This window comes from Myotis myotis, unplaced genomic scaffold (assembly GCF_014108235.1).
Source record: "Myotis myotis isolate mMyoMyo1 unplaced genomic scaffold, mMyoMyo1.p scaffold_m19_p_4, whole genome shotgun sequence".
In the NCBI taxonomy this organism is placed as follows: Eukaryota; Metazoa; Chordata; class Mammalia; order Chiroptera; family Vespertilionidae; genus Myotis; species Myotis myotis.
The window spans coordinates 13,189,957-13,213,284 of record NW_023416346.1 but is presented as its reverse complement, the minus strand read 5'-3'; the positions used below and the strand labels follow the sequence as shown (position 1 = coordinate 13,213,284).

The window sequence follows — 23,328 nt, the reverse complement described above, 5'->3', positions numbered from 1 at the left end:
GGGAAGGACACCCACCCAGGCTACCTGGCTCCCATCCTGCACCTTTTGCTCCACAACTCACTATATTAGTGAGAACCAAGGGAAAGGGTGATATAAATACTTAGTATTTTTTAGTGAGATTATTTGTAGGCATCCACATGCATATTACTAGGAGGAATTTGAGAGTTTGTTGCTGAGGTTCGGAAGAGAAGTCAAGGCTCAAGATATTTCCATATTACTCCGTATATGCAGACAGATGAGAGCTGATATAATGGGGCTCAATGTTGATGTCTACATGGGTTACAATATCAAAGGAATCAAGGAGAGAGGGGCCGGTAAGCTGAGCACAGACCATAATGTGGAGGAGGTAGCTGGCTGGTCATCCCTCCTGAAGGCAGCTGGGGGACAGTAGTCAGGTCTGGCCAGGTTCAGTGTTAGCTGCCAGAGGTCCAGTGGGGGTATGGGTCAGGAACACAGAGGAGAGGTGGAAACAAGCAAAGGGAGGCAGTTGATGCCATGGGAGCAGAGGAGGTGGCCAAGGTGTCGGAGCATGCCAATGGAGATGAACACTGGGAACACCAATGTTTAAAGGTCCAAAGGGAAAAAGGCAAAGGAGACTTGGAAGGTATGGCAAAGGAGGTAGAGTGTCACAGAATCATGATGGATGGACAGGGGAGAGAAAGTGAAAATGTCCCACTGGGTCAGTTGTCCTGAATGACAGTAATAACAGGAGTATCTCTATTGGTTTTGGCACAATGGAGCTCCCTGATGACTTCAGAGAGAAAAGAAGGAGGTTGAATTAGGAGGTTAGGATCAGTCTTACACCACAGATGATTATAGTCTAGGACTCTGAAGTCAGACTGCTTGGGTTCAATTCCTGGCTCTTCCCCTTATTACCTGCGGAACTTAGGATAATTCACTCAGGCTCTCTGTGCCTCATTCTGCTCATCTGGAAAATGGACATGGATAATAATAGTGCCTCTCTCCTGGGGTCAATGTGGAGAGTTAATGCATACAGAGTCATGGTCTAGCCCTCAATCAAAAGTAGTTATTAGTAATGAGATTTTGAGAATGGCCAATCCTCCAATATCAGGTTTTAAGTTCCTTGGAGACAGCTGGCATTTAGAGATGAGTTAACTGCCTCCACTTGAGTGTGGGTGGCTTCTAGGTGGTTAATTTATGTTTCTTTCCTCTATAGGTCTTCCCCAGACTCCAAAGACAGGGAAGCCCTCAGCCCCAGAGAGCCCAAGAGAGATTTGGTTGGTGAGGCCTTTAAGGGACACAATCCAGATTCTGAAAGGTAACTTAGTGGAGGGACATAGAGACCATGTGGCCGCCAGTCCAAGGTCCATGGTTGGAGCTGGGACTAGGACTGTCCTACTCACTGTGTTCACTGTTAATATCTGTGGGAAGAATGAATGAAGGAATACATGAGGCTTGGAGCGGGGAAGGCCTATCAGGAAACAAGTTGCACAGGAAGACAAACTTCAGGCCAGGCCACCCTCACTCCACACTTGGCCCAACCTCACTGTGCTTTTACTCCACTGAAAGCATCCCTGCCAATGGCCAGGACAAGCAAGGCCGCCAGGATGTCATTATGGGATAGTCAGTGACCAAAGGATGTATGGGCCCCAGCAAAGCATCTAGCAGGGACTTCCAGAATGACCTGTGCACAAAGGAGGCAATGATGGGAGGTGGAGGCATGGTGAGGAATGATCAGTCCAGAAGGGATCAGTCCAGAAGGGGATAGTCCTACTACCATCCCACTGACCAGGGGAAGCCAGTTGTGGTGATCAGTAGCTGAGAGTTGGGCATATACTCAGCAGGTAGCTGGTGGCCAGTATTGTATAAGAGCCCACCATCTTCTCAGTATGGAGGCCCATACCCTCAGCTGGGACTCAGCCATGGGAATGAGGGAAGGGGACCCAGGATGGGTGGGGGAGATTTGTCTCTGCCTTGGAATCTATGGTTTAATTATAAGTGGCTCCAAATTTCTATGCCTTGTTCTTTTAACCATTGCCCACCCCCTCCCTACATGCATTGTGCCACCCTCCTCCTGAGTTTGGCTCCACTCCTCCTCCCAGCCCAAAAGTTTTGGAAGAAAGGCAGGAATACTTGCTGATATTGATTTGTTTCAAGTTGGAGCTGTGCAGGATGGCAGCCCAGGACCCAAGCTTCTGGTCCTTGAGACCCAGAATATTACTCTCAGGACATCTGAGTTAGATTAGATCAAAACCCAATCAGAGTCATCAAATGCTTCTCTTTCCACAACAGGTCAAGTGCACACTCAAGGGATGGCAACGTGGGATCCAGAGCCACAGGCTCCCCACCTGAAGGCTTGGCTGGAGCAGACATCAGCTCTGGGAGAGGAGGGTGAGCTACCCAGGGGAGGCAGGTGGCCCAGAGTTGTTGATTCTCTCATGTCCCTTATGACAGGCCAGGGTCAAGCAGCTAAAACTTCTTGAGCTGCTGGGGGTGGAGCACTGGTCATTTTCCTACTGCGTCTCCCATCTCCAACACTTCAGCCCCCACCACATCCTTTGTCCCTGGGATTTCCACTTCTGGGAATACCTATGCTTGAATATTACTCCTCCTCATCCCCTCTGCCACTGGCTCTCAAGCTCCTCCAAAGCAGGCACAAGGGCCCACTTACAACTGGAGGTCCAGCCATGCCTGGGTGGGCGCTGGCTGGGTAGAATGAATGTGAAGAGAATTAGTGAAGGGACAGACTGATGAATGACCAAATGATGGATAAATCGATACCTTCTTGCTTATTGGCTAAGCTCTAAGAACAAACTAGAAGCTGCTTTCTCCCTTCCCTACCAAAAGACCCAAAGCCTCCTTTTCCTGCCCTACTCTCATCCCCTGGCCAGCTCTGCACTGAGCTTCAATGAGAGGAAAAGCAGCTTCCTCAGTGAGACTAGCTAGGAGACAAGCATGTCCAACTGGGCCCTAAGTTGTTGGACCTGGGGAGGGTCAGGGACCACTTTCTCAGGTGATTTGGGGAGTAACAAGGTCCCATCTGTTCCCAGGTAGTTCCAAATCAAGCATAAGTCACCCTAGTTGACAAAGGTTAGGTATGCAGATGTTGGAACCAATCGTTTAGCTCCAATCTGTGCTAGAACCTTTATGGTTCAGGACAGATGTCCAGAGAGGATTGGCAAAGCCAGTATCTACAGAGAGCCTGACTGCATGCTGCTCACCAGCACCCTGCCCTAGGGCAGTCAGGCCTTGGAAGGCATCCCAAGGGGGAGCTTCTGCTTACTGTTTTCCCCACTTCTTTCTCAGCTGCCCCTGCTTCCCCAAGCCCATTGGGGGCCCCCTGCCTTCACTAACTTGAATAGTTTACAACTAATGTTTGGACCCAGAGTCCTGGCTTCCAAATCCAGGAGCCCAAGCCAACATGGGAAGGGGACAGCAGCTCCAGCCTCTGACCACTGTGCCTCAGCAGGTACCAGGAAAGACCGCTGCTGGGACCTCAGTTCTCTGAGCTGGGACTGTGCAAGAGCACCTGCAGCCTGCATCATTGTGTGCTGGCTAGCAAGTCATGCAGGTTGACTCAATTGGCTGGTGGCTATCATGGAAGATTCCCAGGCCAGTGTGATTGGGTCTGGTTCTTGGCTGCTTCATTTTTGAATGTTCATCCATATCATCCTTCTTGTTTCCACACCCTCACAAACTCAACATTTTGCTTTCTGCTTTCAGTTTCTTTAAAATGAAGCCAAACCTCAAATTACCTTTCAAAATAAGCTGGAGAATCTTCTAGATTTCTATTATTTTTAACCCAGTCTTTTACATTGTCTTACCTATATTGATTTTTAAGAAACTTGCTTTTACTGTCTTTCTAAAGAAAAGACTGTTTCTCATTAGTTTACTTACTAATTTAGTGATTATGGTTGCAAGTACAACTGGCATGAACAGGTTTAGGAACAAATACCAGGAACTCTAAGTAAGTAAGTGTGCTACATAAATGAAGGGTGCAAGATTGTACAGGTGATAAGATGCCTTGTGAGCCGTGACTGCTTGGTGTACCGTGAGAGTCAGTTTGCCTGAAAGACAGAGAATGTGACCAACCTGTGGGAAGGCTGGGTTAAAGAGCATCCACTCAATCTGTATCAAGTTTATGGATACAGATGGAATATAAGTGGCCACAGAACCCCATATTAATAACAGGATCACTTTAGCACACCCTAGGGCCCAGGCATTATTCTAAGTATCTGGTATCTATTAACTCATTTTCTCTTCTCAGAAAATTTGTGAGGCAGACACAATTATTATCCCCATTTCATTGATGGTAAAACTAAGGCCCAAAGAGGTCAGATGATATATCCAAGGTCATACAGCTGGGAGGTAACAAAGCTGTGATTTGAATTTGGGCAAGATGCCTCCAGGGATACTTAACCATTAGGCTTCACTGTCCTGGTGGCAGGCAGCTGTGAGATATGAGTATTGTTCCCTGAACATCCATTTGAGCAACTCCTCAGTTCTCATCATCTTTCAGGGTCAGAAACCACTCTCTCAGGAGAGAGTAGACAGACAGACACAAAATCCTGAACCCAAACTGAGCTTGACCTCCTTCCACAGGGTGTGCTCAGCTGCTGGCTTCATGCCTCTCCTGGATGATGATGATGTGCATGGTGCCAACTCTCATGGTCGCAAACCTGGACTAGTGGTCACCAGGTAAGGGGGGGGTGACTATCTGGTGACCATTCCCATTGCCAGACACAGCCTTCGGGGTTCAGCCTTAACTCCAGTGCCCCAGAATACCCTTCACACTTCTTAGCTCCATGCTACCTTCCTATCAGGTGATCACCACAGGAGATGGAAGGTAGGGAGGGTCCCTGACATGCAGCTCAACACAGGAACCAGGGACAGTGGGGGCGGGAGGACAAATGATAAGTCAGGATACCCAAACAGCCCAGCACCTACTCATAAGGACTCAAGGTGAGGTAGCAGAAGGGGTGCATCAGGAGGCGAAACTTGGGAAGAGACCCTGATAGGACATCTCAGTGAACCTCTCCTGTAGGTACTGCAGCCTGGACCAGCAAGGAGGACCAGAGGGAGGAATCCCAGGGAGCATGTGGAGTGAGGCAGCTGGGGAGGGTGCAGAGCCCCAGGGGCATGAAAGTACGATGGGAAGAGGCTGTCTTGCCAGGCTCTAGGCTTCTACACTGTTTCATCTACCAATCTTCCTTTTGCTGTGGGTGTGTGGAGCACTTAGCAAGGGACAATCTTTCTGGACTCCCAAGAGGTGTAGGTAAGACAAGGACACGGTAATCCAAAATCAGGAGACTTCCTCAGGGACCCCCACACTAGTCAGGGGTAGTGCTTTGTCTTGAACTCAGGTGCTAAGGCCACAGCCAGGGCTCACAGTGGCATCTGTGCCACACTAATGGCAGGACTGAGAGGCCACCCTTGACTGATAAATACAGGCATCCCCTTTCCTGTGAGAAGGCAGCTGGGAAGGGAAAGGCCTAAGCCCCCAGTCTCCTTTGGTCTGAGGCCTCAGTGGGCCTGTGTGCTTCCTCCCTCAGCTCCGATGCTACTTTGGCTTCTGCTGTACCAGCTAACAGGAAGAGCGACAGCCCAGCAGACCTGGAGGACATGAAGGCAAATTTTAAGGGGTAAGGCACCAGCCAACAGAACTGAGCTTTTGTGGTGGAGAAAGATAGCTTAGGTTTGCATTAGCCTTTGGATGGAAAATGAGGCTAGTGAGGTCTATAAGCTGGCCCAAGGCACATAACAAAGGCTGAAGCCCCAGCTGAAACCCTCTGGCCTCTCCCTCTGGGTCTGTGGAGCCTTCTGCTACACTGAGTTGCCTTTAGCCAGGAAGTCCTCCATAGTCAGAAAGTCACCCACTCTTTCAGTCAGCAACCACTTGGACAACAACTGCCCTGCGCTGGAGGCTGAAGCACACAGACAAATAGACATGGCTTATGGAGGGCAAAGCCTAGTCCAGACAGGAATATCTCATGCTGGAGCAGGGGAAGGGGAGCAGGCATGGTGGTTTTGGTGGTTTCATGGGGAAAGTGGCCTCTGAGCTGAATCTTGAAAGATGAATAGGAGTCCTCTGAGCCAAGGAACAGTGTATACAAAGGACTCCAATCAACCTGGTGTTTCCTGGACACTGTATGTAGCTGAGTGTGACTGGCGCTGAGAGGTCTTGAAGGGGTAACGGTGAAACAGGAGATTTTTTGAGGTAGGCCTGGGATGATTTGCCTTCAACACCAGATATTGTTAAAGATTGCATCAGTTACTTAACTTTTGGGCACCCACTTGGTACACAGCCCACTGCTCACAGTGTCACGTACAGCCCTCCCCACAATCCTGTGAGATTTCCCCCTAATTATAATGAAGAACAAAGGCTTAGAACCCAGGTCTCTGTGCCTCCTTGGAAGAACAGTGCCCTCAAAGAATTAGCCAGGGTGCTGAGATAGAGTGATGGCAATGAGGAGGGCTACTGCTTAGATGGGTAGAGAGATGGAGGTAACTCAGGGGAGCTCCTCTCAGGAGGAGAAGGAACTAACTCTAGGAAGAGAAAGGAGAAAAAAGATGCACATAGAAAACTACAAACCTAAAAACCCTGTAGTGGGAACGTGCACAGCATGTTCCGAAGCATAGAGTGGCTGGAGCCTGGCCAGTGAGGGGGTCCATAGATGGCGCAGGGCCTTGGTAAGCCATGATAAAGAGGTTGGATCTTATTTCAAGATTAAGCCAAAGAGGAACATGGTCCAATTTAGGTGTTTAAAAAGGTGGATGCATTTTTTGTACTTTCATGCCACATTGCAGTTACTTCTTTACTTTTGTGACCTCCAGTGAAACTGGGATGCTGGGGGGTGGGGTAAGCAAGGGATCTCTAAGGTAGGAGGCCTTACTATGTGACTTTTTCTGTTGCAAATTTCACTGACAATTAATAGGGTGAAAACAATAACTGACACCTATAGTGAATGTGCTTTGTTAGTTGCTTTACAAACTTCCCAGCAACTCTGTGAAATGATAAGATGGGGAAACAGAAGCATAGAAAGTTTGTGATTTGTCCAAGGGCTTGCAAGTGGCAGAGCTGAGTCCCAATGCAAGAGGCTCTAAGAAAATCCTCAGGGGGGAAAAAAACTTTAAAAATCTAGTTTTTAAAATATTTCCTTTGGAGTCTATTCTCAAGGCCCAGAACCAGTAACTCTTAGCTGGTTAACGTGTAAACTATTCTGTATACATGATCTCACCTACTATTTCCAAAACATGGGTAAGAATCTGGCTTCTGATGTAGTTTAACAGTGGAAGAAACAGAGAACTCCTGTGAGGAGCAGAGCTAGAAACAGAGCTCAGATATGGCTAACTCTAAAGACCAGTCTGAGAACTACTTTCTTCTGATGTGTAAAACTTTGCAAAATCAATACAAACTTTCTTGAATACAGTGTTTCACAATTCTGACTGCACTTGAAAATCACTCAGGCAGTGTTTTATATTTATTTATTTATTTATCCTCACCTACTGATATTTTCCCATTGATTTTTAGAGAGACAGGAAGAGAGAGGGAAAGATAGAGAGAAATATCAATGTGAGACAAACACATGGATCGGTTGCCTCCTGCACAAGCCCTGACCAGGGCCCAGGCCGGGAAGGAGCCTGCAACTGAGGTACATGCCCTTGACCAGAATCAAACCCGGAACCCTTTCGTCTGCAGGCTGACGCTCTATCCACTAGGGCTCACTCAGGAAGTGTTTTTAAAAATAAAAAAAAATAAAGCTTCCTGAGCTCTACACAGAGATTAGATTTTAATTGTTCTGGGGTGGGACTCCATCATCAATCTTTTTTAAAGCTTCCAGTTTTTTCTCATGTCCAGTCTAGGTGAGAACCATTGTTGTAGGGCAATGGTTGTGAATCAGGGGCATCTCCCCATACCTCCCTACCCCCTAGGAGTCGCTTGGCAGCGTCTGCAGATTCTGTCGACTCTCACAGCTGGCAAGAGGGTGATACTGGCAAATAGTGGGTGGAGACCAGGGATGCTGTCCAAAGTCCTACAATGCACAGGGCAGCCCACACACAGTTATCCAATACAAAAAGTCAATAGTGGTGAAGCTGACAACGGTTTTAGAGTTTTCACGATCTCTGTGTGGGGCCAGAAGATTCTGTATTGGGAAGAAAAAAGGGTGGACACAGAGAAAAGCTAACAGTCTTCCAAGGGTCTAGGCAGGGAGTGCAGAAGATGTGAGTATGGGTGTGCTTTTGCATTTTGCATTAGGCATGCATGAGACCTTCCTATGTGAGCCTGCACCTGTGCCTGCGCCACACAACCCCCCCCCCCCCCCCCCGCGTGCAAGCCTGCGCCTGCGGGCCCCGCCCCTCCACCCACCTATGAGCCTGTGTTTGCGCCTGCGTTTGCACCTGCGCCCAGTCTGCGTGCACACGCCTGCTCCTTAACCCCAGCAACTATGCGTGCGCCTGCTCCTGGAGTGCATACCTACCCCTGCCACGCATTCCCTTGCGCCTGCGCCTATGCCTGCGCCTGCTGGTCTTCCCCCCGCCCCCCTCCACCCGCCCCTACATGCCTGAGTTTGCGCCTGCGCCCAGCGAGCAGGCATGCGCCTTCACCCCCAGTGACCATGCGTGCGCCTGCGCCCAACGAGCTTGCGTGTTTGCGCCCAAGCCTGGCGTGGGTGCATGCGTGCGTGCCTGCGTGCCTGCGTGCCTGCAGTGCGTGCTCATGCACCTAGAGAGCATGCGCCTGTGTCCAGCGTGAGACCATCCTATGTGCGCATGTGTGTGCGTGCCCAAAGCTCCTGCGTGCACAGAGCGCCTGCGTGCGTGCGTGCGTGCCTGCCGTGCGTGCGCCTGCGCCTAGAGAGCATGCGCCTGTGTCCAGCGTGAGACCATCCTATGTGCGCATGTGTGTGCGTGCCCTAAGCTCCTGCGTGCACAGAGCGCCTGCGTGTGTGGGTGCGCATGTGCCTGGAGTGTGCACCACTTCCCAGCGTTTGTAAGCCTGCGCGGGCCGCCATTTCCTGCAGTGGCAAGTTCTGGTCTCAGTGTATATTGGGAAAGGCAATTGTCCACAAAGCGAAATGGCTGCCCGGGGCCAGAGTGGCCTCCCGGGTGCTTCTCTCTTGTGGCCATGCCCGCGCTGGCCGCCAGATGGCGTGCGAGGATCATAGATGGGTCTGGTCTTCTTGGTTTCCCACTGCCCTTTCCCCCCTCTGGCCTGGTGAACCCAGCTTCCTGATGTCCTTGGTGTTGAAGCCCCTTCTACTGCCGCAGTCCTTATGGAGGTGGGAGAGAAGAAGGGAGGTGGGTGCCCGCGAGGAGCCAAAAGGGGCTCCTGCAGCCTGATCCCATTTCGCAGGGTGCCCTGCAGTCATCCGTGACACTGGACCCTAGTCTTCAGAGCTGTCCGGGGACAGGGACTGTGGGCATGCGGGGAGAGCAGCTGGACCATTCACCCTGCAAGGGACGCCCGGGTGGACCTACCTGCTCTGGGCCCTGGGATTCCTTAGGTAGGGCCTTAGTTTCCAAGAGTTTGGTGAGGAAGGCTGATGGGATGGGCGGGGAGATCCTGCAGGGCAGTGGAATTGTACAAAACTTGAGGAATTCTGCTCTATTCTAACTTTGGCCCTGCTTCATCACACGTACAGAAAGGTGATATGGCACAGTGATTTAAGAGCATGGACTCCTGTGCTTGGTATTTAATCTAAGCTCTGTCACTCTGTGGCCTTGGGTATCTTTCCCATCAACTCTGTGCTCCAGTTTCCTCACCTTCAGAATAGGCATAATGATAGTTCCTATCACACAGGGTTGTTGTGAGGGTTAAATGGGTTTGAATGTGTAAAGCATTTACTGCCACAAAGTTTATTAAAACTTAAAGCTAAATAAATCAGCCCCCAAAAGAATATTTCCTTCCATTGTAATTATTAAAGAACACTCAGAAAGTTGGCCTCTGCTGCCCTTTATTGGCATGATTTCACTTAATACAGAGTAGCTCATATTCCCCCGACTGAGCTTTTAAAAAATATTTTATTGGTTTTTTAGATAGAAAGGAGGGAAGAGATAGAGGGAAACATCAATGATGAGAGAATCATCAATCAGCTGCCTTCTGCATGCCTCACACTGGAAATCAAGCCTATAACTCGGGCATGTGCCCTGACAGGGTATCAAACTGTCAACCTTTTGGTGCATGGGATGATGTCCATCCAACTGAGGAACACTGGCCAGGGCCCCACTAAACTTTTATTTTGGGGCTTTACATCTAAAAATAAGCTATTTTCCTCTTTGTTATGTTGCAATCTGGGCATTTCAGGATTATGATATTTCTGCATGAAGAACAAACAGGTGAACTTTAAGCTAAGCACATTTATTCACTGTGGAGAACTGTTGTTAACCTGTCGCAGAGTCTATTGGAGGTAGTACAATAGTGGAAAGGGGTGTTCTCTTCTATGCAGAGTGTGTTACTGTGTCAAAAATTGGCAGTATCTGTATTAGACTACTAGATCTTTGATCTAGTTACAGCCAGAAGTACTACCTTGCCTATCTCTAAACGCTTGACTTGCAGATAATTCATTATGGGCCTGGAAGACCTCTAGGCTATCACATTGCTCAGCAAGGCTTCCTGTGACATTTTTACTAAGATTTTCTTTTTATGGGCTATACCTCCTGTAACTGTAGTGACTCCTCTCTGAGGCTAAGGGTGAAGGAGCCTTATTCATCCACTTGTCCCTGTGTTACAGTAGACCCTCAAATTGCTCTTTGCAGAGAATCTGGGCTTTATTCACAAACTTGGTGAGGACAACCTCTATTACCATAATTCTACAGAGGATGTGGGATAGAACAGGACTTTGATTAAATCCATGGTAAAGCTAGCTCAGGGCTCCCAGAGTTAGGAGACAAACTCTTTAGGTCTTCCAAGTTTATCTTTAGCTCAAGCATGTTTGTCACAGACAAAGGTGAAATGGATGTATCACGAAATCCCGTTGGCTAAAAGATTAGCATTATGTAAGCAGACCATTTTTGATATCTGGCTGGGCTACAGCAGACCATCAGTAGAAGCAGCATAGAAAGGCACAGTATTCACTTGCCTGCAGATCTTCCAGGTACAGCTGAAGGTGGTGTTTGGTTTGTCCCTGCTGCAGTACTTTGGTTCCCTCCACCTGAGGCTGAAGAGTCCCTTTGTTTTCAGGGCATACTCTTTAAAAAGTATGGTCATTGCTCCCCTGTCATTCTAGCTTGAAGGCAGGGACCCTGCCTACTATGGGATTAACTTTCATAAATAAAGAGTCCTAGGGCTGTAGGTAGCTAGTGGTATTGCTTTTTGTCTTCAGGTAGCCCCACCATCAGTTGAAGGCAGACTGCTAATTTTGGGAGGGTTGAGTTCAGAGCGAGCCAGAATCAAGGTGATGGTGAGCTACGTTTTCATTTTATGGAAAATTGGGATCATGATCTTAATAACCTGACTTAGTCTTTGCCTTTGGCCTAGTGGGCATATGACATTTTTGGCACTGGAGGCCACCAGGTAGCAGCACCATCACTCAGGATAGAGATTCTGGAGGAGGCATCAGCTGAGAAAACAAATCCCTTGGAAGCACCTTAGGATGGGGATGGTAATGGAAGGTGCAAGTGTTGGTGTGATGTGAGGCCAGGGAAGAAGGAAGATCTCCCAAAGAGCTCAGTGTTTGGGACAGCTGAATTAAGGGTTGGCAAAAGCATAAAAGGCTCAGGCTTCACCTAGTACACATGGGGATGGCCTTTGTAGGAAGGGAGTACTGGTGCTGGGGTACTCCTGAGGAGGAGACAGTCTTCTCCCCAATATGGAGGCCATGCTGGGCTCCCCTCAGCCCCACTCTCAAGGAGAGAAGCCTGCTATGTCCTCAGAAGGTGACATCAGTGTGTAGGGTAAGCAAAGACTAGTCCCACAATATTTACTCCATAAGGGCACTCATTATTTTTTTCAGCTCCTTGGCTGGTTTTGAGGAGAAGAATGTGGTCATCGAGCTGGGAGAGTCGTGGCAGGAGAAGCCTGCAGTCCCCAGAGGTGGCCAAAGAGACCCAGCTGCACCTACCCAGCAGCCTGAAGATCCCAGCACTCCAGAGCATCAGAGCAGTCCCAGAAGACCCCAGAAGTTTATGGACTTGAAGACCCAGGCAAGCAGGTAAGGGTAACGCTATGCTGGTCTACTTCCTGCCCAAGCTGGAATTTTGTCAGACTCCATGACCCAGGTGTAGCCTGCTTTCACCCCATGTTCATGCCAGTGCCTGGTATATCACACACTCAGATGCTCACCCTTGTGCCCATTGTGGAGTTAGAATGGTGACTCCCTGTGTCACCATTCTAACTCCATGGAGCTGTGTCAGGGGTCTTCCTATGGTGCATGGAGCTGGGATGAGGCCTTTTGTGGGATCAGGTATCTGTCCTCAGAGATAAGAAGCCCTGGCTAATACTTAACCTGTGGACTATCAGTAGAAGCAGCATAGAGAGGCACAGTATACATGCACTTTAGGTTGGGAGTCCAAAGTAGGGTGAAGGCTATTTGTGTGTTGACAGGGGGACGGTAGTGAGTGAGAGAAAGCAACAGGGTGAAGCAGTGAGAGTGCGAGAAAGCATGAATAAGCAGGCATTAGAGAGGGTGACAGTGGCATTGAGGGTGGCAGTGGGATTGTGATTGGCGATGTGTTGGTGTGTATCAGTGAGAGGACAAGTATGACTGTGACTGGAGGTGACCATGTGGTATGGGTTGAAGTGTTCAAATCAATGCTCTCCTGACAGCATCTGAAAATCTGGCTCCTACACCTCATAACCTATACAGCTTACAAAAATGTTGACAGATTGTTACGATGCAGCGAGCTTGTATTGCTTGGAGATTTCAGAAAGAGCAATTGAAAGCTTGTACCATTTCCAAACCAAGCAAATGGTTTCTCAACAAGACAAATGCTAGAAGGGGAGAGCTGAGACTCTTTCAACCCCAGGAGACAGTAGATGGTACTTGTGGCTTCTCTTGCAGGGATAAAATAAAAATGTTCATCCATCCTCGTGGTACTGGGGTTCTTATTATAACGTAGAGAGCCCATAGTTAGTGAGATAGGAAGCTATTTTTATGGCCAGACTATTCTATTAAATAAAAGATTTTCTTATTTAAGAATATCCAACTTGTATTTTACTCCTTTTCTTGTCCTTGACCCCAGTAGGAGCCCAGACCAAAGTTACTGATCAAACACCTTTGAACTTCCTGCCACATCATTTGGCTTCCTACACCATTTAGTGTTCCCATTAGTGAGAGGGGGTGCAAAAAGTGCAAGCTTTAGATGAAGGAGGAGACAATTGGGTTTCTCTTTTGGTTGGGTGGGGGATTGTCGGGGGGGGGGGTTTCTTTGCAGGTGGCATGAGGTTGGAGCTAGAAGATTTTACCTGATATACATGCTGTGAAGGAAAGACAGAGTCAGGGTGGTGGCAGTGGAGGAAGGGTTAATTGGTGGCTTGGTGGGAAGTGCTGAGGAGGAATGAGCAGGCACCTATTCCTAGGCTAAGTAGTGTGACTCACCTTCTGATGCCCCTGGGGCCACAGATAGCTTTCAGGAGAGCGAGATGACTGAGACATAGACCAGAGCAGCCGTGATTTGTAGGAAGATTCCTTCCACCTGCCATGTGTAGCATCACGCCCGGGGGTATAAAGCAAGATGATTCAGACCAGTTAGGAGACATCTGCTCAGCCAAGGGAGAGGTGATGAGGCCATAAGTCTTGTTGCTCTGTTAAGGGGAAAGGTGAGAGAAAATGGTAGCAGAGGCTGTTCCAAAAATTTCATGGTTTGGCAACTTGGTGGATGGTGTGGGCCCCCAACCATGACAGGAACGAGCTAAGGGCCTACTACAAAGTTGTGGGGGTGTTGTGCAAATGGCACTTGAGCCATGTTGAATATGAACTGCCTGTAAGGAATCCAGGCAACAATGTCCAATAGGCTATGAGTAAACAGGCCTGAAATTGAGTGAAGATTAGACCTGGGGCTAGACAGTGAATGAGGATGCCTGGAAAATGAGATTACCTGGAGGGGTTAGAATGTCATTTCTCTGGAATTTTGTTTATTCTGCTGGTCTTTCTTCCTCCTGTTCTCTTGGGAAGGAGTGGCTTATTTGGTTGTCAAGTTGGGGATTGCAGGGACCAAGCTTGGCCCCTAATTCTCCGTCTTTGGAAACAGATGACTTTAGATGTACAGCCCAGAAGGTTCCCCTTAAATTCTCTGCTTCTCTCCACAAGCATCTGTGGCCAGTGGTCTTTCCAGGCCCTTGGCTGGATGAGTAAGTCCCTGTGGTTCAGGAATGCAAGGGGAGTCATCCTTTTGGCTCTACATGTAAAGCCATTTGCTTCACCAGCTGACATTTATCTCCATTTTCTGCTTTTCTTTTGTCTCAGAAAGAAAAAAAAATGGGGGATAATAATTATTGGCCTTCTACAACTCTAATCGAATATATGTAAAAAGAAGAAAGGTTTTAAAAAAAGAAAAAACAAGAGAGAAAGGCAGATGGATCAGAATTCTGGAAAATAATATTGAAGGGTCTTCTAGAGGAAGAGGAGCTGAGGAAAAAGACAATTTTGGATAAATGGAAGAAACTAGAAAGAGTACAGTCATGAAAACCAAGCAAGACTGAGCTAACTTTCCTGTGTGCTGTGGACCTTGAGATAGGCCCACCAGGTTTAGCAACATAGAATTTATAGCTGCCTTAAGGAGGACATGTTGGAAGAGAAAAAGGTTATGGTTGGATTATGGTCGATTGAGAAAGGAGTGGTCAGTGAGGAGATGGAGTACAGTTGGTACAGGTGTACAACTCTTTCTAAAATGTTGGTTATGGTCTGGCCAGTGTGGTTCAGTGGTTAAGCACTGACCTATGAACCAAGAGGTCACCGGTTCAATTCCTGGTCAGGGCACATGCCCAGGTTGTGGGCTCAGTCCCTAGTGTGTGGTGGGCAGGAGACAGTCAATCAATGATTCTCTCTCATCATTGATGTTTCTATCTCTCCCTCTCCCTTCCTCTCTGAAATCAATAAAAATATATTTAAAAACATACTTAAAAATAAATTAAAATATTGGCTGTAAAGTGAGGGATGAGGAAATAGTGAGTAGATAAACAGCTACAGAATGAAGTTTATGTGCCCAGGGGAGGAAATACCTGCCAGATGAGGTGAGTTTGCAGTTCAAAGAGAGAGTGAGCAAACTTGAAGGTGAAGGGTCACTGAAGTCAGGGTGTGGCAGGTTCTAGAGCCTTGAGCAGGAAAGAGAGGGCTGTATCTCCGAAACAGGAGGGAAGGTTGAGTGCAGATGTAGGTCAGAAGGCAGGGGAAGGAATGAGCAGAGTAATGTGAGCAACTTGATTTTTCTGTGAATTAATGAACCACACATTCCACAATTAAACCAAATTTTACTTAGTTACTCGCTCCTGCCAAGCCATATACTGCACTAGGGATACAGAAAAATAAGACTTGGTCCCTGCCCTTTAGGAGGTCACAGCCCTTGACAGTGGTAAGTGCTTACCTGTGGGTATGGATACGGCACTATGGCAGCATACTAGAAGGACCATGTGACTTGGCTGTTCTCACAGAATCAGAGAAGGCTTCACCGAGGTGATGGTAGATGTTCCTCTTGAAAACATTTTCAAGGAGTTGAAGGGAAGGGTCCAGGAGTAAGAAGAATCTCCTATGCTAGATGGAAGACAGGTAACAGTGTGACATGTTTGGGGAGTGCCCTGTGGTTTGATATGTCTGCAGTTTATGATGAGGAAGCAGTGCGGGAGATGATGTTAGCTGGATAGTGTTCAGACAAGAGCTAACCTAGCAAGCCTCAGACTGCTCTCCTTAGAAAGGCCTGCTTGCAAGGTGACCCATTGGCTGACCTCTGGGAACTTGAAAAGGTAGACAGTTCTTTACACGCATGTGAACCTTTTCCTAAATGATAAGAGATCAGGCTAATGACGTAGATCGCCTGTACAAACAATGTGCTTTATGCTGAATCTCTGATTGCCTTCTGGGAGTTGGGAATTTGGGTAGGTGTCAGGCAGAAGGTGCCTATATGACCAGCCCTTAATAAAAACCTACAGCTGTGACTAAGAACACTGGCTTTTCATTTTGCTAATTATGTTTGGTATCCTTTTGCAGTAGTACATCTTAGTCTTGAGGACAACTATATGCTGAATCCCGGAGTCCTCCTAGAGAATCACTGACTCTGGGGGTGGACTTAGAGAAACTGACACAGCATATCAATCTAATAAATGACAAAGACCACATGATCACAAGACAGATGGGCAAGGTCATATCCTTATGCCATAACAAGGACTTAGACTTTCTCCAAAGGACAAAGAGGAGCCAGTAAGTTGTCTTTTTAAACTGTAAAATACACATAACAGAATTTACGATCTTAACCATTTTAAGTGTACAGTTCAGTGGCATTAAAATTTAATTTAGGAAAGACTAAGCATTATTTGCGGGGCGGTGATTGGACAATGCATTCCATGCAATTTATAGAATATTAAATAAACCTATTATTTTTAACACCTCTCATTACAAAGCAAAAGAACAAATAAACCTTTGGGTACTCTGGGAAATCAGTTTTAGATGTAAAAGATATCTCATATTTGGTATAGGGAATGCAAAATGTCAAATGTTATCAGGAGGTCTGGACATTTGATTAAATAAGATTATGGGATAGTGAGAAATAATACTTAATTCTCTATTGAATCAAAGTGACAAAAAATTTCAAGTAAACATAGGCAGTAACATGACTGTAAAGATTCTTAGTTCCTTTAAAATGAAAAGGCCTTTTAAAAATAATTGAAGACATGATGTAGTCAGCATAGAGGATAGGACATTTGTTTGGCAAGACATAAAAACTTTGCCTTTTAGACAGATTACTCAGAAAGAAATAAAGATCTTTTGTTAAGAGCAGACCAGCAATCCAAGAAAGTTTTGGAGAGAAAGCCAGATTTTAGTTATGCATCAGTATAAGATTTGATACTAGAACTCTTTTGAGAAAATCTTATAGTCTTATTAAATTTTAGTCCATTTTGACAATGACAATTAAAATTTCTTTCCTGTGAACCTTTTGAAATTATAAAAATACCCATTTATATTTTGTCTTACATAGTTTTTGGAATCACTAGTTATTTTAATTTAGGACAAAACTGTTCTCTTTTTCCTTAACAAAAACATATTTGCTCTTCTTGCATAGAGAGTTGTTCCTCTTTGCCATTATTACTTGTAGTAGTCTCATTTCTACATATTGATTATAATTTTTAACAATTAGTTACTTCTATTTTACCGAAAAAAAAACCAAGGGGATAGATAATTTTGAACTGTCTGTTATATACAGTATTTCTTAGCAGACTAGTAAAGCTTATGAATATAGTTATATACATTTTATAGTATATTTTCAGCATGGAAAAAATGAACACATTTATTAATAGATCTAAATACAACCTCTCTGTGCTTCATAAAATAAGCAAAAAATATGTAAGCTTAAAAATAGGGTTAGTGTCAGTATTTTATGTTACCTAAAAATGATCTAGGTATTTAATGCATATTAATTTAATTTAGCATATGTCTAGGGTTTTAAATTACCAAAAAGATCTTGAAAACTGTCTTTTTTTATTTTTTTAAAGAATAGTTTATTGATTTTTATTTTTTTATATATATATTTTTTTTATTTGGGAGAAGTTATTTTTTTTTATTGCTTAAAGTATTACAAAGAGTATTACATATGTCTCCTTTTTTTTCCCCCGCCCTTGACAATTCCCTGGCCTCCCCTACCCCCCAGTGTCATGTCCATTGGTTATGCTTATATGCATGCATACAAGTCCTTTGGTTGATCTCTTAGCCACCCCCCTCCTGCCCTCCCACCCTCCCCGGCCTTCCTGCTGTAGTTTGACAATCTGTTCGAGGCAGCTCTGCCTCTGTATCTATTTTTGTTCATAAGTTTATAATGGTCTTTATTATCCAGAAATGAGTGAGATCATGTGGTATTTTTCCTTCATTGACTGGCTTATTTCACTTAGCATAATGCTCTCCAGTTCCATCCATGCTGTTGCAAATGGTAAGAGTTCCTTCTTTTTTACAGCAGCATAGTATTCCATCGTGTAGATGTACCACAGTTTTCTAATTCATTCATCTACAGATGGGCACTTAGGCTGTTTCCAGATCTTAGCTATGGTGAATTGTGCTGCTATGAACATAGGGGTGCATATATCCTTTCTCACTGGTGTTTCTGGTTTCTTGGGATATATTCTTAGAAGTGGGATCACAGGGTCAAATGGGAGTTCCATTTGTAGTTTTTTGAGGAAACTCCATACTGTCTTCCATAGTGGCTGCACCAGTCTGCATTCCCACCAGCAGTGCACAAGTGTTCCTTTTTCTCCACATCCTCTCCAGCACTTGTCATTTGTTGATTTGTTGATGATAGCCATTCTGACAGGTGTGAGATTGTACCTCATTGTTGTTTTTATTTGCATCTCTCAGATGATTAGTGACTTTGAGCAAGTTTTCATATGTCTCTTGGCTTTCTGAATGTCCTCTTTTGAAAGGTGTCTATTTAGGTCCTTTGCCCATTTTTTGATTGGATTGTTTATCTTCCTTTTGTTAAGTTGTATGAGTTCCCTATAAATTTTGGAGATTAGGCCCTTATCAGATATGACATTGGCAAATATGTTTTCCCACGCAGTGGGTTTTCTTGTTGTTTTGTTGATGGTTTCTTTTGCTGTGCAGAAACTTTTTATTTTGATGTAGTCCCATTTGTTTATTTTCTCTTTAGTTTCCTTGAAAACTGTCTTAAAAGTGATGTATTATAAAACATAATTACTGTTGAAATAAAGTTTTCAGAATAATGAGTTTGGTTAAAAGCAAATTTATATTTTTGTAATCTTAAACATTGAGTAGATATAATACTAGCTTATTCAAGCAGTAAACCTGTTTTATGTTTAGGAAGAATATACTCAAGTAGAATAAAAATATATTATTGTGTTAGCTATAACATTTATAACTCACAAGACATAGCTGGGGTTTATTATTATTATTATTAAACTAACAATGTTAAACTCGTCTTGTTTGGCAGAGATTTACCTAACCTTTGAACTTTAATTTTTTAAACATTTGGGATAGTTCTTATAAGAATGCTTTATTTTTTCATTTCAAATATTTAGAAATTGTTTCTGTAATTTATGGGAGTTTTAGGAATATTTAATTTATATAAGTGCTCATTTATCTCTAAGTCATTTGGAATAAAGCATAAGGGATTTTCTTAAGCTAATTTGGTAATACTATCTAGAGTCAAGAAAATATTAAACATATATAACATACATATATACAGAAGCACATAGACAAAAAGGAATAGAGATCTTATGGCTTTAATTCTAAATTTCCAGCCATGAGTCAGGTATAAACACAGAAATACAAAATGCACTGATTTATATAAGGGTTCGTTCTTGTCTTTGTCTGACTTTATATTTTTATCCTAATTGTGTTTCTGGGAGATGGTACAAGTTGAGGTTACCTGCTCAATATGAATAGTAAAGCTTCCTACTAATATTTGTAGAGGAGGCTTTTAAGATTTTTTTTTGCCCTGAAATGTAATTTTATGGAGACTGTAGTCTAAATTTACGGTGAGAGACCAAGGATAAAGCAAACATCAGTAAGGGTGTCTCCAAAGCTCATCTACCTGGATAAAATATCCAGATCCTTTCCAATTAGGTTTTTCAGCCTCAGATGGTTGATTTTGGGGCCCCTGAAATCCTGGTCAACCTCCAATGGAGGCAGGGGCCTTAAAGGGTAGCATATTGATGTAGACACAAGGGGTAAGGAGCACTGATAGTTTGGGATATTGGGAAGCAATGGTAGTTTGGTAGAAGGTTGACAGGGAGAAGAGAATGAGGAAGTGACAAGACAGTGCAGAAAACCCTCTCGAGAAGTTTGGCTGTTGGAGGAGAAAAGAAGCAGCTGAGATGGAAGGAGGGTTGATGAGCTTGAGAAAGGCAGTATTGTGTGTTTTGAACGGGATGCTTTAGTGATGAGCCCTCGCTCCTGCTTCCACCCCACCTTTGATCCTCAGATTAGAGATGAGAAGTGTACAGGCAGGTACGTAATCAGATTGAGCCATGGGGAGCAGGTTGAAGTTCTGTTGTAACTGCCATTTATGAGCGGCAATAGGATCCTCACCCCAGCTTTTTCCTCTGCCAAAAAAGGGAAGAATATGCTATTGCCCTGTAATAATAGCAGTGACTCTTTATCGATAAAGAAGACAAGGAAGTACTGGCTTCAAAAACAAAGCAGCCACAATACCTGTGCGCCTGCGTGCCCAAGCGCCTTCCTCCTAAGCCAGCGGTTCTCAACCTGTGGGTTGCGACCCCTTTGGTGGTCGAAAGACCCTTTCACAGGGGTCGCCTAAGACCATCCTGCATATCAGATATTTACATTATGATTCATAACAGTAGCAACATTACAGTTATGAAGTAGCAACAAAAATAATTTTATGGTTGGGTCACAACATGAGGAATTGTATTTAAAGGGCCAGAAGGTTGAGAACCACTGTAATAAGCGCTTAGCTTCCTAGCAAGTGATTGAGCACCTGTGCGCTCCGCCATTTCTTGCAGCCCTGAGCTGGGACCATGGTGCCCGCCAGGAAATGAGACCTTCAATAAAGAAAACAGCTGCCCTGAGCGACAAGGTCTTTGGCAAGGCTTATTCTGCGGCTTTGCTTGTGCAGGCCACCAGATGGCGATCGAGGATCACGAATAGGCTTGGCAGTCTATCTCAGGTGCCTGGGAGCCTTTTAGCTTATATGGCTCGTCCCCCTATTGCGGGGTCACCCTCTTGAGACTCTAGCGTGAGTGACAGCTCTGCTCCCTCTCCGTATCCCCATCCAGCCCGCCAGGGAAGCCTGGGGACAAGCTCCTTCCCAGAGAGCTGGGGGAAGAGGGAGCTTGCAGGGCCTGGCTGCATACACCTGTCTGAGCACATGAGCCTGGGAATAAAATATGGCTTGGGACTTTTTAAGTAAGACAGATGGACTGGAACAGGGAAGGCTTAGAAAAAAAGGGGGATCACAGTGGGAGGAGGGGTGAAGGAATACCACTGTTCCTAGCTAGGAGAAGACTTTGTCTTTTAAAACCTCATTAAAGTCAGTCTCTCGGTGTTCTTGAGGATGCTGCCTTTGTCAGTGGAAAGGGAGTAGCAGTGCTGGGGTCCTCGGAAGAGGAGACAGACTGCTTTCTGATATGGGGGGGGCAGTTTTGGGCTCCTTTCTGCTCCATCCTCCAGGAGAGGAGCTGCTATGCTCACAGGAAGTGACATCAGTTTGCAGTGGGTGAGCAAGGACTAGTCCCACAACACTCGCTCCTCAGCTCATTCTTCCTCAGCTCCTTGGCTGATTTTGAGGAGAAGAATGTGGTCACCGAGCTGGGAGAGACCTGGCAGGAGAAGCCCAGAGCCCCGAGAGGTGGCCAGGGAGACACGGCTGCACCCACCCAGCAACCTGAAGACCCTAGCACTCCAGAGCGTCAGAGCAGCCCCAGAAGACTCCAGCAGCTCATGGAATTGGAGAGCCAGACCAGCAGGTAAGAACTATACTGTGCTGGGCTCCTCCTACTGCCAGGGTTTTTCCAAGTTCCACACCCCAGAACAAACCCTGATACACTGAGCAGGCCAGTTACCTTCTGCAGGTGTGACTGCTTAGGAGCCAGTGGGAAGCTGACCAGCAAAGAGCATCCAAGGGGGCCGGTCTACATGGGCTTCATTTTGAAGCCATGGCATCAAATCTGTTAGACCAAGCCTGGCACACAGAACCATATTATCTAGCAGCCATTTGTGCCATGAATACCTGGGTTGGAAAAGGCATATGGGTTGCTTTTGCTATTCAAGGAGACAGACGTTCTCAGAGGAAGGTGTGTTCTGGTGTGGATGGGACTCCCTGCCACAGATAAAGGAAGTTCAATGAAGTCTTCCACTGCCACCACCACCAGTTTGGCCTTGAATGACAGTATTTGGATGCTCCCTTTGCTCCCTAGAGATCTTTTCCAATAGTGGCCATGAGTAGGGAATAGCCTCATGTGAGCCAGCTGTACTGGCCATAAACACATTGAACAAGATGTATAGGACCCTGCCTGCCTGCCCTCAGGGAGCACACAGCATACTGTTACTGGACAGAGGACCTGGCCCTCAGCAGGTCTGTCTATGGCCAGCTAGTAGTGTATGGCCAGCTTGACTTTGTGCGGGGAAAATTTAACAACATGAGTCCAGGCATTGTTTATTAAAGCTGGGGCCAGTGAAACAAGGAAGGGCTTACCATGGAAGAAGCAACAGGAGAGCCTTAGCTTTCTGGGAAGTCAGAGAAAAGGGGTCCTTAGGAGTAGATTCAGGGGATTAGCCTGGAACAAGCTGCTGCTGCCCATTGCCCCCCTGGTTGCAAGTCTCCTGGGGACCCTTAGAGTTTAGGAGAGTCACACCTGTGGGGGTAAGAACAGGGGGGAGGAGATGGAAAAGTGAATGGCATGGGCTGTTCCTCAGGGGGAGAGCATGTGCCGGGTCTTTTGTCTTGAGGCTTTTATCTCTCTCTGGTTCTGTATGTTATCTCTTACCTGTCCTTCCAGGTTCCCATGGGGCTTTCCCTCTCAGACAGTCTACCTCCTTCAGTTTCCATGGTGCATTCCTGTGGCATAGGGTGATGTAGGAATGTGCACAGAGTGACTGGGCACCTTGAGGCCTGGGATGAGAGGACAGGTACCCTGGAAGGGCTTCCTGAAAGAGAAGGTGGTGTTAAGTGCAAAGGTACAAGAGAGGTCATTCAGTATGGCTAGAGCTTCAGGTACACATGACATCATTTGGGACGATGTGGCTGGGGAGCCAGGCAGGTGCTAGATCATGATTGTTTTTTCCCCTCCCCACTCTTAGACTAGTTGAGACCTTGGGTACTAGATTCTCTGGCAAGGGAGTGATGCCCCAGAGCCTAGGCCAGGCGAAGGCAGACCACATCCAGAGCATGATCTGGAGCCGCATGTTGGAGAGAAACCAAAATTAGTCCAGTCCAGGGCAGTGTGCACCCATAGAACTGGCCTGAGGCTACTGGAGAATGGGCAGATGTGATATGAATGTGATATGGGGCAGTGGTGTCAGTGGTGGTGCCAAACAGGATGCATTGACTTGAAATAGGCAGCTATGGCAGCCTTAGTATCAGAATGGTGACCTGAGAGCAAGCAGAGTGAGAGTAAGTAAGAGCCTGGCCAGAGAAAGGCCTTGTGAGCTGGCTAGGGGGTGGGATTCCAGGCCAAGGGCTGTGTGTTACCGCTGAAAGATGGAGACTCAGAAAAACCATTCTGTCAGTTTCCTGCCTCTGCTCGTGGGC

The 23,328-nt window shown here is 46.1% G+C and overlaps 1 protein-coding gene across 28 annotated transcripts in view; it reads left to right on the top strand.

Moving 5' to 3' along the window:
• ZNF185 (zinc finger protein 185 with LIM domain) overlaps nt 1–23,328 on the top strand; it is a 68,088-nt gene that overhangs the window by 33,366 nt on the left and 11,394 nt on the right. For 10 of the 28 annotated variants that reach the window (XM_036304871.1, XM_036304868.1, XM_036304869.1 and 7 more), the window contains 6 exons: nt 1,178–1,279; nt 2,254–2,352; nt 4,564–4,659; nt 5,514–5,603; nt 11,916–12,113; nt 21,332–21,544. In XM_036304871.1, the coding sequence (XP_036160764.1) occupies nt 1,178–1,279; nt 2,254–2,352; nt 4,564–4,659; nt 5,514–5,603; nt 11,916–12,113; nt 21,332–21,544 (798 nt within the window). The remainder of the gene's footprint in view (nt 1–1,177; nt 1,280–2,253; nt 2,353–4,563; nt 4,660–5,513; nt 5,604–11,915; nt 12,114–21,331; nt 21,545–23,328) is intronic. The other 18 variants (XM_036304890.1, XM_036304888.1, XM_036304883.1 and 15 more) reach the window with 9 other exon arrangements.